Consider the following 12,241-nt stretch of genomic DNA (forward strand, 5'->3'; position numbering starts at 1 on the left):
ATTTTTTTATGCGATGTGTTAATAGCAATAGGTAATGTAAACAACTTCCATAAGATTTACTATAAAACGTACAGACGGAGACAAAAAAATTTGCCATGTGATTGGTCCTTTTTGCTGTCGATCCAGATTCTACGAGAGGTGGGAGGTACTATTATGTTTTCAGGCGTACCATTGATCAAAGTCTTACAAGTGCGCTATTTTACGAATATTCATGATAATTTAATATGGCTGTGATTATTTTTGAATTGTTGTTATGATAACGTGTAATGTAAATAATTCAGTATTGCTACAAAACGTTTAAATACGATACTGACATGCCGTGATTCAGTCTTATTTCTACCGGCCGCAATATACGAGCTGTGATAGGCCAAGAGGCGGGATATAGGATATATCCCGGAAGTGTGCAGCGTGAGACTGCATTTTGACATGAGCTGGAGCTATAGAGACTAAACAAGGTAATACGCCGGTGCTGTCGTTAATTCATCCTTAGCTCTGCACAGGAAAGAATTTAACATCCAACGTAGGTGTACAAAATTAATAAATACAGGTTGTGATTCGAGTTCCATCTTGTAAAAGTCGTGGTTCTATGTTCGAGAGTAACTGCACGGCATATCAAACGGCAATGAATGCTAGTTCTGCGATATTTGTTCTAGCGGTTGCAGATTAAACCTTTTCAGCAGACGGTTGCACCAAATGCACAGTACTTAATATGGTATTTATTTCTTGGATACGGTGGAACATAGTTGACGGATGACGGTGGAATTATTTTAATAAATTAGATGTTTTCGGTTTCGAGACGCATATTGTCGGTTTCGAGACGCAGTTACAATAAAGAAAGTAACGATTCCTCCCTCTGGTATTTTCCACCCGTTTATCTTGGTTTACCTCCCTCTGGTATTTTCCACCCGTTTATCTTGGTTTTTTTTGGCTGTAAACACCATGCATTTCATTAGAATGAATGGAAACCCATGGAATATCGGTTGCTAATGAATGGAGATGTTAATTGAAATGTTTTTTTCAGTTTTAAATTTTTAAAAAGTGCTCCTGCTGTAATGGCTAAAACATTCATGGTCTGTCATCTGTGTAGAAGCATCATAATACAATACATGCTGATTTCTATAATAGATAATGATTTGTGTTTACGGAATATACCCTGCTTGCTATTCTTTGATATTGCCGTACACACTGATTGCTGTCGTTTAATAAAATAAGGGAAAAAACAATAATCTATCTACATGTGCCCCCCCCCCCCCCCCGCCCCCATTGCCCTTATTCCAGAATTTAGTTACTTCTCATTGCTGACAACCTCAGACTCGAAGATGGTGGACTCTCAGTACTTCCTACCAAATGACATCGGCATCTCTGCTCTCGACTGCGCTGAGGCCTTTCGCTTGCTTTCCCCGCAGGAGAAGATGTATGCCCACTACTTGTCACGTGCGTCTTGGTACGTCATTGACCTCACTGTCCTCTTGGGCCGGAAGGAGCTGCTGATGTGTTGATTGTTGCTTGAAGGATAACATGTTTATACTGTACAGTGAGCTAACACTGTTCGTGGAGGTTAGATTGACACAATTGGTGGAAAAACTGGGGGTTATGAGAAAAATTGGGAATCGTGACTAGGTGCGAGTTCACTATACAATAAATCAAATTCATTTCAATGTCAAAAAACAAACCAGTGCTCCTGTCTTAGGTATGGAGGGCTCGCTGTGCTCCTGCAAACATCCCCAGAGTCGCCCGTCATCTTTGTCCTTCTACAGAGGATCTTCCGAAAGCAGTCACCTGGGCAGCTGGAAGCTGTAGCGACAGCAGCCGGCCTGAGCTCAGAGGAGTACCAGGTACAGTATGTCCTCATTTAATTTGTTTTGCCATTTCTGTGCACATTTTGGTAATGTTTCAATCACCGCTTTTTCTGTCCTGTTTTTTTTTTCAGGCCTTCTTGGTGTATGCAGCAGGTCTCTACGCCAACATGGGAAACTACAAGTCTTTTGGAGACTCCAAGTTTGTCCCAAATTTGCCCAAGGTAAGAGTAGTTTTTGGACATTTTATGTTTCGTATAGTATGTTACAGTGTTACCGTTTCTGAATTGTAATGTGTTGTAAACATTTTTGTTACTTTCACGAGAACTGTGGACTTCTAATGTACAGTATGATACCGAACTTTACTTAGTCAATGGCAATTTACAACAATACCAAAAACGGGTTGCAAAAAACAAAAGTATATCACCTTAATGCACTTCATTATCCTTACCTGTTAATTATTTTTGACTAAATCAAATACCAGTTTGAAAAAAGGTTGCTTAAAAGTCTCTTTATGTCCTGCGGATATGTTTGCCCAGAGTTGCCGCTACTTAATTCAGTTTTATTGAACATATGAAACTTCAAGAAAAAACGAAAACAATGATTTTATTTGTCAAGCGTTACATGCTTAACATGTACACAAATGACACTTCAACAATGATTGAAAATCCAGCCCATGGTGGGACAGTCATGCCGTCCCGGAATGTGGGGCTTCAATGGAAAAGCGTGAGGAGTAATCCATGGCAGCCGAGTGAATTGTTGATTTAAACTTTGTAAAATTACATGACTGACTTGCATGTAAAAGCCATATGCATTGGTACTGATCATTAATGCTGCATTCTTTTCTTACTGTTATCCATTTCAATGTGTTGATTATCATATTTGGTTCTACATACGCAGGACAAGCTGGATGCTCTAGTGAGGGCGACTCAGGCTTTTCAGGAGGACCCTGCTGAGATGGGTGCTCTGTGGGACAGTTGCTCATGTCTCATCTCCTCCCTGAAGGATAAACAGAAACAACTGGGCCTTGGCGACAAGGTGGGAGCTTGGAACCTTTAAAATGCAGACTACTAGAAAAATGTTGGTGGTCATACTTCAGCTCATGTTGTGTCACTCTCTGCTTTTCCTCAGGGAATTACCACCTACTTTTCAGGAAACTGCTGTTTGGAAGATGCTGAGCTGGCGCAGAAGTTCCTTGACTCAAAGGCAAGCCTAACTCACATGGAGATGTAATTAGGGCTGCGGGTGTTTTGTTTATTTAGTATTCTATCGATTATTTTATCAATTGACACATTCACTCCTAAAGAGGTTTTTAAACATCTTTTCAGACTTGGTTCAGAATTGGCTGGTAGTGAATGAGTTAATCAAGTTAAAATGGGTTTTTGCATCATTTAAGAGCAGTAACACGCATGTTGGATGGAGGTGATATTTTTGTCGTGAGCCTCACATTCTACATTGTAGTTGTGATTTTCATGGAACGGGAACGGATAAATGAATGCAACAAATATACAAAGACTAGATGGGCCACATTAAAACAAAAACAAGTGGGCTGTATGTGGTCAAATGTTCATACATTGCCCACATCTGGTTTAAACCATGTCCAAGCTAATCTCATTTTGTCAGATGTGCTCAACTCTCACTTCTGTTCTTCAGAAACTGTCCGCTTACAACACCCGACTGTTTAAAAAGGAAAATGGCGGGAAAACCTGCTACGAGGTGCGCTTGGCCTCCGCTGTGAAGAAAGGTCAGTTGTCAAATGAAATAACCCAGATAGCATCGGTGCGGGTCACCGTAATGTTAACAAGGTGCATGCAGGACATTGTATTAACACATTCAACTGGTAAACAGACTGCACGGTGGATGGCGAGTGTGAATCCTGCTGCGGGTGCTTTGACTTTGAGGGAAAAGAGTTCTCCGTGAAAAGGGGGGACTATGCTCCACTCATGGAGAGGGTCTGCTTTTATCTTCAGAAGGCTCAAGTGAGTGAGAGAATTGATCATTTTTCAGGCATTTTGCCCCTGTTCATCCCGATTTGAAATTGGTTGCCGTTTCAAACGAAACACAGGCCCACGCTGCCAACGATAACCAGAAGAAGATGCTCGAGGAGTACATTCAGAGCTTCACCTTGGGCTCGGTAGAAGCCCACAAGGAGGGCTCGCGCTACTGGATCAAAGACAAGGGCCCAATTGTGGAGAGGTGAGCAAACAATCATGGGAACATTCATCAAAGTGAACAGGAAAAGTTGATGCATATATTTTGGTCTTTAAATTGGCTTACATTTAGTACGGCTTTCTCTGAGGTTCCAAAATATACATTTTAGCGTCACTAAGGACGTTAAACTTGTTCATAGGCGTGAATGTGAGTTTGTAGGCAACGAGTCGAGGGGTATCATCTTATGACATAAAACTGTGGAGCTTCAGACCAATTCTCATTTTCCTCTAAAATTCATGAACATTGTTATCTTGAGTCAATTTTTACTGAACCATAATGCTGTTTGTGTGTTGATCGAAGACTACCAGATAGACAACATGCTACCGTATATCAGGGCATTTCAATTTTTATTAGTCCTCCAAGGGCCATACTTAAGAAGAAATATATGATGCAAGGATCAAATATGCCCCAAGTACTTTTTGTGGTTGTGGTTTTGAGGATGAATGAATGAATCGATGGATGGTCTGATAAAATGTTCTGACTGGTTGTATACTTTATTCCCCAACCTTGCCTTATTCTAATACACTGTAGGACTTAATGACTCAGTCACTGCTTCATGTTCTGGTAATAATATGTGTAACTGTCTCCCCCCCCTCAGCTACATCGGCTTTATTGAAAGCTACAGGGACCCCTTTGGCTCCAGAGGAGAGTTTGAAGGTAGCTTGCCGATGTGTTGTCTGTGTTTTTGCTGCCATTCTTCTCCTTAGCAACCTTCTTGTGGTATCTGTTTTAGGTTTCGTGGCAGTTGTGAACAAGGCAATGAGTGAGCGCTTTGCCAAACTTGTAAGCTCGGCCGAAGTGCTGCTCCCCGAGCTTCCCTGGCCAAGGGAATTTGAGAAAGACACTTTCCTTAAACCGGACTTCACTTCCCTTGACGTCCTCACCTTCGCTGGCAGCGGCATTCCAGCTGGAATCAACATTCCCAACTGTGCGTGCGTTAACATATAAATAAAGGTTGATTGTTTTTTTGACATCATTCCATTCAAAGCCATCTGTGTGCTTCTTCAAACAGATGATGACATCAGGCAGTCGGAGGGATTTAAAAATGTCTCCCTCGGAAATGTGCTGGCCGTGGCTTACTCTACGGACAAAGAAAAACTGACATTCTTAGAGGAAGATGACAAGGTGACGCATCAAGATGGCCATTGGGTCTCAATCCACTACCATCTGTGTGACACACACACACTCAACCCGTTCCTCCAAATTTCATTGACATGTCCGTTTGTGCCAGGATTTGTTTGTCAAGTGGAAGAGTCCGTCATTTGAGGTGCAAGTCGGACTCCATGAACTGTTGGGCCATGGAAGCGGAAAGTTGTTTGTTCAGGTCTGTCAGCCAAATGTTCATCTGTATTCCTGTAAATAGTCGCTTTCGGGTGGAATCCTCACTCTCCAAAATCAATGCTGTTCAGGAAATCAAACAACAGCATCTTTCTTGTACTGAGGTCATATACTGCTTTGCACCACCAGCACAACACGTCCCCAAAATCATGTCAGATCGCAAAACGAATCATGATTGATGATTTCTTACTCCATTGCAGCTTTCAATCTTGTTGAGCTATGATGCTGCAGGCTCTCTCAAAGTGAGGATAACGTGGAGTGACAAGACATCTCACAGTTGTAGAGTTGAGATTTGCTCTCAAGCTCTTTTCAACACACAATTGTTTTCATAATACATAAAAAAATAAGACCATGTTGGACTGACTAATAATGCCATTTTTTTATGTGTGCGTATTTATGTACCTGTATGTAAATTAGGCAATTGTTCATTTGACTGTGTGAATGTGTGGCTTCCTGTCCAGGACAACAAGGGCAAGTTCAACTTTGACCAGAGTACAGTGATCAACCCAGAAACTGGTGAGCTGGTGAGTTTCAGCAAAAGGGCCTCTTCTAAATGTGGTTTAAAAATCCAATATGGTTTAGAGATCTGTTCCATTTGAAGTGTCCACGGAAATCCCCCTACCCTCATTCCAAAAAAAGGATTACCGGTAACTCGAAATTGGGCTCTTGGACTTGCTATGTAAATGCAGCCTTTTATGTGACATGCATTCTGCAATTTGTACACAAATTAACTCTTTACTTTAGGTGCAGCACTTCAGTTCCTTTATGGTGCGTGTGTACGTATTTCTAGGTTTCCAGTTGGTACCAGGACAGTGAGACTTGGGACAGTAAATTCTCCACCCTCGCCTCCTCTTATGAAGAATGCAGGGCCGAGTGTGTGGGACTTTACCTGTCACTCAACAAGGATGTACTTAGGTGGGTGTTGTGATTGTCAATGTTCTTTAAGACAAAGAGAAGCCATGCTATATTAGCCACTGCCATTTAAAAAAAAAAATATTAATTTTTTTTTTGTCGCAGTATTTTCGGTCATGAGGGCCAGGACGCTGAGGATCTGGTCTATGTGAACTGGTTAAGCATGCTGCGAGGTGGACTGCTGGGCCTGGAGTTTTACACGCCCGAGAGCAAAAACTGGAGACAGGTGAACAGTCCATACAGCTTGTCCTATAAACTGACTGTCGTTAATGAGAGCTTTTGGTGTCCCTGTTCAGCTGCATTGTGGAAACCGCTTTCATTGCTGTGTAGTTGTAGAGTGCTGCAAATTTCAGTCATAACACTGAACATATACTGTAGGGGCATCTCAAATTACAGTATAGTAGAAAAGTTTCTGTCAATCAAGACTGATTATCTGTGTTGTGTATATTCACTTGAAACGTGGCTGTCGTGTTTCAGGCTCACATGCAGGCACGTTTCGTGATCCTGCGTGTGTTGCTGGAAGCCGGCGAAGGTCTGGTGGGCCTGAAGGAGGTCACGGGAGCCGACGGCAAGCCCGACGCTCTCATCACACTAGACAGAAGCAAGATAAACACGGTCGGCAAAGACGCCATCCACAAGTTCCTGTGTAAACTGCAGGTATTTTTTCACAGCCTATGACTGGAGAATCTTGGCATTTAGCAAAGTCCATCCTCACTTGTATTGAATAGTGTGATTTAAGAAGGGATATTTGCAGTGACGCCTGTAGACATAATGTTTTTTTGTTTTTTTAAGTCTGGTTCTTGTAAACTGTTTAACCCACATCCTCCATCTTGCAGGTCTTCAAGTCAACAGCGGATGTGGACAAAGGCCGGGCCTTCTATGAGGGCTACTCCACCGTGAGCGAGAACGGCGACCACAACTTCATGCGCCTTCGTCAGACGGTGCTGCTGCGGAAGGAAGATCGCAAGATATTTGTCCAAGCCAACACCAGAATCAATGGTATATTCTCACCCCGCAGCAGAGGACCATATTTAAGTATCACACTTGGATTTTGTGTGAAAACCGTAAACCTCAGCTGTTTAGTTGAAAGAGTTGTGATTTGTTTTTACAAAAAAATAATAATAATAAATCACTCACCAACTTAATTTTCATATTTTTCCAGAGGAGAGTGTTGAGCTGGTCGAGTACGAAAGCAGCGCTTCAGGCTTGATTCAGTCCTTTGTTGAGCGCTTCGAAGACAACGACAAACTCGAGGCCGACCTGTTGGAGATGAGCAGAATTGATTCTTCCTGTTGGTGTTGATGGCGTGGATGGGTTTCCTCCTCAGTTTTGGTTTTGAGGCTCCTTCGATAGTGAATGGTTAAGTCAGTCATGAAGACTAAGTCGTAGAGTCAAAAAAACAGAACAGATCTACTGTAGCCAGAACCTCAGCATTGGTCCAGAGTTGGCATTATCCACAAAACCTGAATTTCAAATTAATTTGCATTATACACGAAACCTGTATTTCAAATTGCTGACAAATACTGTATTTATCTGCTGTCATACGGCAAAACATGAAATAGGTGAAGAACATGCATTGGTCTCGCTTTTACATGCTAAGACTATGAAAACACTGCCATAGCTTCCTAATCTTGGACAGATGTTAAAAGAATGAAATGCATATTTTGTCCTTATCATGTGATGCTATTTACAGTCCTAAGCTTCTGAGACAGAAAATATGACATGCATAAATAATGTGTTTGATAAAACTTTTTTTAAACGATTCAACAATTGTTGCATTTATTGTCATCTAACATTCACAGAGCATTGTATTTTCATATTTTCAAAACAACTCATGATAGACTGTACACAATAAAATTGGATGGCAATATTTTTTAATACCGGTATATACATTCTGTAATTAAATTCAGGAACTCACAACCACGAGGCAGACACCAGTTCAACATACTGCAAAAAATGTGGTCCATCCTTAAACACTTGAATGAATACAAAACAAAAGGTGGAATGTTGAATACTGTCACCATTTATAATTTGTGTCGCAAATAACCAATTTACTCAGATACTGTTTGCTGGACATTATCGTTACCTTCTGGTATCACTACCTCGCCCTCAAGACTACTGAAGGAACTGCAGCTGTCTGTGTCAGCCAGAGAGGCCAATACCATTTCTTTGTGTAATTCCTCCACTCGGTTATCCTCATGTCCGTCTTCCACCCTGGCTCGGGACTCCGGTGTTTGCCCGGCCTCTACCAGCTGAGCCAAGGAAGGTGAAAAGAAGGGCGACAGAGAGAAGGGTACATTGGGGGAAGAAGATGGAGACTGATAGGGGGAACCAGAGAGGGACAGCGGAGCCCTGGGCGAAAGAGATGGGAATTGATAATTCGAGGGGTTGGGTTGAGGAGCGGCAGGAGGGTCGCGAGGGGTGTGAGACATTTTGGGAGGAAGTGGCGGAACTGATTCAGCGGGATACGAACAGAGTGAGGGGGAAACTGAGGATGTGATGGCTGAGGATGGTTGCATGTAGTCGGTGTTGACAGGAGGATGCTCCACTAAAGTAGGGAGTCTGACTTCCATTATTTCGTCCTCTGCAGATGAGGGGTGAACGGCTTGTGATGATTGACAATCCTGGGAGGCGGGTGTAGTCAGGTTTTGGACTTTGCGTTTTCCTCTAGTTTTGGGCATAAGAGGGGGTGGGGGCGGTGGAGCGAGCGGAGGCAACATAAGGGATGATGTCTCTGTGGACACCCGCACCTTGAAGCTTCGTTTCATCAGGCGCCGCTTGGACGGGATACTGTCGGATTGCAGGAAAAGAGGGTTGATGAAGCAGAGGGCGCCCAGGCCCGAGCCGCAGTCCAGCTCCTTGGGGCTGCGTGTCTCGATGGGACAAAATTCACGGAACAGGACAGAGTTTGGGCACGATTTTTGGGGACAATCGTCAATAGTCATCTGGTTGACCGCGTCGGGTTGTGTACCGGAATCAGGCGGAGCTGAGGAGGGTGGTTGTGGGGTCGTATCCTGTGGGGGTGAGACTAAAGAGTTTGGTGTCTTGTCCTCGTTCGTCTGGGTCTTCGGAGGCTCCCGTGGCCCCCGGACATTGAGGTGTGAACTCCAGAATTCTAGTGAAGAAAATGATGGGTGTTTGTGAACAGTAATTACAGAACGTCCTAACTGAAATCATGTCCACTAACTTGAATGTTGATCCATAAAACTGGGGATGAGTAGGGAATAAAAAAAAAAAGACTTTTCTACAAAAATGACAACTTAACAACAAAATGGCTGATTTCCTCTTTGTAATGGGGTATGGGTCCTTGATATTTCCAAGCATACTGTTATGATAGATATATCCACCCAATATCATGCTAATCATTGAAATGGTAGGCTTTTTCTCTAACTTTACAGGGGATGCTACTGAATGGGTTTTCCGGGGTTCTGTTGGAGACCCCCAAAATACATAAATTAGAAGGCAATGGTTTCAAAGAAACAAAAATAAACTGATGCACAGAGGGCTCCCAAAAAAACCCTAAATATGTAATTCAGAAATATATTTATCCGATTTTGGGAGAAACCAACCTATTCCCATGTGAGAGATGGACTCTAGCTCTTTGTGGGAGGTTGCTTTTGCAATGGCCTCAGGAAGCTCCAGGGGAAATGGTAGTACATCTCTGGTACAAAAGTATCATGCGTTAATATAATATACAGTACATAGTATATTATTCTGACCATATAACAACAGGGCGCATTGCATGGCAGAATTAGTATAATATGATTTTTACCTGCTGACACAATAGAATGAAACGAGTCTTGGAAGGTCTGGAAAACTGATGGCTGACGTATCCAGAGACAGTGCTGAGATTGACAAGTGAAGCGTTGTGACAAATACTGCAGTTTACTGATTCTGCTGATCATTTGCAATATTTTTAAAAATGTTTATTAGAACTTGAAAGTCAACTGGCGCCATGGGGTGTATTGTGACAAATGAATGAATTCTTAATGATCAAGACTTACTAGAATGTTCCTCCCTGATGCCAAACTGTTGGACAAAGGACGGCACACTGTCATCCACCAGCCGCACGCACAACACATTTCTCTGGGACGTGCGAGACCTTCGCACCAGGAATGCCTGCAAGGCAACACATGACTGGATTGTCAAGTTCAGAAAGGCTAAAAAAGCCAAATGGGCGAGTGGGGTTTTTCTTGTTTAGCGTGTCTGACCCCTGGAGGCTCCCTCTGCAGAATGTGCAGGGCGGTGGCAGGGTTGATTGACAACTGCATCCAGACGGGCACTGTCAACAAGAGCCGGTCCAGGATGCTGATGTTCTTCAGAGACCCGCCTCCACGTTGGTGGCCAATGAACTTGCGCTCTGACCCCTGGTTGGGCTCCGGAAAATCATACAGAGGCTCATTTTGCTGTGCCATCTATAAAATCAAGAAATCACAAACATGTATTGGACTGTCAGGTGAAATTCATCCATCCATTTTCTACCACTGATCCGGGGTCAGGTCGCGGGGGCAACAGCTTTTGCAGGGAAGCCCAGACTTCCCTCTCCCCACCCACTTCTTCCAGCTCTTCCCAAGGGATCCCAATGTGTTGCCAGGCCAGCCGGAAGACATAATCTTTCCTGCGCCTCCTGGGTCGTCCCTCGGGCCTCCTGCCAGTGGGACGTGCCCTTAACACTCCACTGGGGAGGTGTCCAGGAGGCATCCTAATCAGATGCCCGAGCCACCTCATCGGACTCCTCTCAACGTGAAAGAGAAGCGGCTTAACTCTGAGCTGCTCTGGGATGACAGAGCTTCTCACCTTATCTCTAAGGGAGAGCCCGGACACCCTGCAGAGGAAACTCATTTGGGCCACTTGTATCCAGGATCTCGTTCTTTTGGTCACGACCCACAGCTCGTGACCATAGGTGAGGGTGAGAATGTCGATTGCTCAGTACATTGAACGCTTCGCCTTTTGGCTAGCTCCTTTTTGACCACAACAGACTGACACAAAGTCCGCATCACAGCAGACACTGCACCGATCGGCCTGTCGATCTCCCACTCCATCCTGCCCTCATTCGAGATACTTAAACTGGAGCAGTTTAAGTATCTCCAACTGTTCAAATATTTTAATAAATTCAATCCATTGCAGCAGGTGTGGTTCATACAAACTCAACAAGCTGCAACCCAAGCTTTTACAACAGGAAGTACTGCACACACCTGCGTGATAAATCCTGGACTGTGTCAGCAAGTTCAGACTTGGTTCACGGGCAGACGCAGCTTATGGGTAGCTGTGGAAATAAATGCGGAAAATACAGTGTACACACAGAATTGACAACAGCATTACAGTACAATGCATTATGTAACATGAGTGAAACATGTATACGGTTTATATTTCATCATCATCTAAGGAAAGCTACCCAAACTTACAACAGGAATGCTTTTACCTGGTTGCCCCTTTCACACTTTTGAGTTTCTTTGGATAACACAACATGCTTCTATTATTATTAATATAAATTATTAATATAAACTTCTATGGAAAGTAACACTGAGGCCTCTCATAACATGCGCTCCCACGTCCAGAGGTGTCTTCTTTTCTCTCCTTTTCCCTCCTCTACTCTTGTCTTCCTTTTCCTCTTCATTTCATTTCCTTTTTCTTCTTCGGGAGCTCCTCCCCTCTCACCTGATATCACCTGTAAACATTTGTGAACTGGATTAACATATTTAGTATTAAATAGCTAATTGCGACAATAAAGTGCACAGCGATCGCACTAAGTACGATTTAAACGATATTTAAAGGAATGCTTCTTAAAAACATGTCGTACTTTGGTTATGACGTCACAGCATTCAGTTTCTGAGTTAGGTAGCTCATAATTTAGCGTTGCTTTAAAAAAAGTACTTGTCAAGAGTACGCACGGGAAATTAAACTAAAGATACATTATTAATATGATCTATTTTATTTATGTTTATTTTTAAACCCCTTCTTTGCATTGAGAAATACGTAACGAC

At 43.0% G+C, this 12,241-nt stretch overlaps 2 protein-coding genes across 3 annotated transcripts; one reads left to right on the forward strand and one right to left on the reverse strand.

Moving 5' to 3' along the window:
- The first annotated feature begins 327 nt into the window (after nt 1-327).
- On the forward strand, nt 328-8,016 carry dpp3 (dipeptidyl-peptidase 3). The gene is made up of 19 exons (XM_052047655.1): nt 328-455; nt 1,279-1,444; nt 1,691-1,835; nt 1,931-2,020; nt 2,697-2,834; nt 2,928-3,002; nt 3,450-3,540; nt 3,645-3,775; nt 3,862-3,992; nt 4,606-4,664; nt 4,741-4,935; nt 5,020-5,132; nt 5,239-5,331; nt 5,807-5,869; nt 6,136-6,260; nt 6,363-6,483; nt 6,735-6,914; nt 7,094-7,256; nt 7,420-8,016. The coding sequence occupies exons 2-19, from the start codon at nt 1,320-1,322 to the stop codon at nt 7,557-7,559; spliced, it is 2,178 nt and encodes a 725-aa protein (XP_051903615.1). The 5' UTR covers nt 328-455; nt 1,279-1,319; the 3' UTR covers nt 7,560-8,016.
- A 230-nt stretch (nt 8,017-8,246) lies between these two features.
- Nucleotides 8,247-12,035, reverse strand: rin1a (Ras and Rab interactor 1a). Of its 2 annotated transcripts, XM_052047653.1 has the most exons (8): nt 11,680-12,035; nt 11,453-11,523; nt 10,469-10,672; nt 10,262-10,376; nt 10,030-10,102; nt 9,827-9,918; nt 9,229-9,372; nt 8,898-9,047 (listed from the first exon to the last, which is right to left on the reverse strand). In XM_052047653.1, the coding sequence occupies exons 3-8, from the start codon at nt 10,670-10,672 to the stop codon at nt 9,025-9,027; spliced, it is 651 nt and encodes a 216-aa protein (XP_051903613.1). In that variant the 5' UTR covers nt 11,453-11,523; nt 11,680-12,035; the 3' UTR covers nt 8,898-9,024. The 2 variants fall into 2 exon arrangements, with proteins under 2 accessions (XP_051903612.1, XP_051903613.1); XM_052047652.1 differs by having other exon boundaries at nt 8,247-9,372; nt 11,680-12,033.
- Nucleotides 12,036-12,241: the final 206 nt, after the last annotated feature.

This window comes from Hippocampus zosterae, chromosome 16, assembly GCF_025434085.1.
Source record: "Hippocampus zosterae strain Florida chromosome 16, ASM2543408v3, whole genome shotgun sequence".
NCBI classification, from domain to species: domain Eukaryota; kingdom Metazoa; phylum Chordata; class Actinopteri; order Syngnathiformes; family Syngnathidae; genus Hippocampus; species Hippocampus zosterae.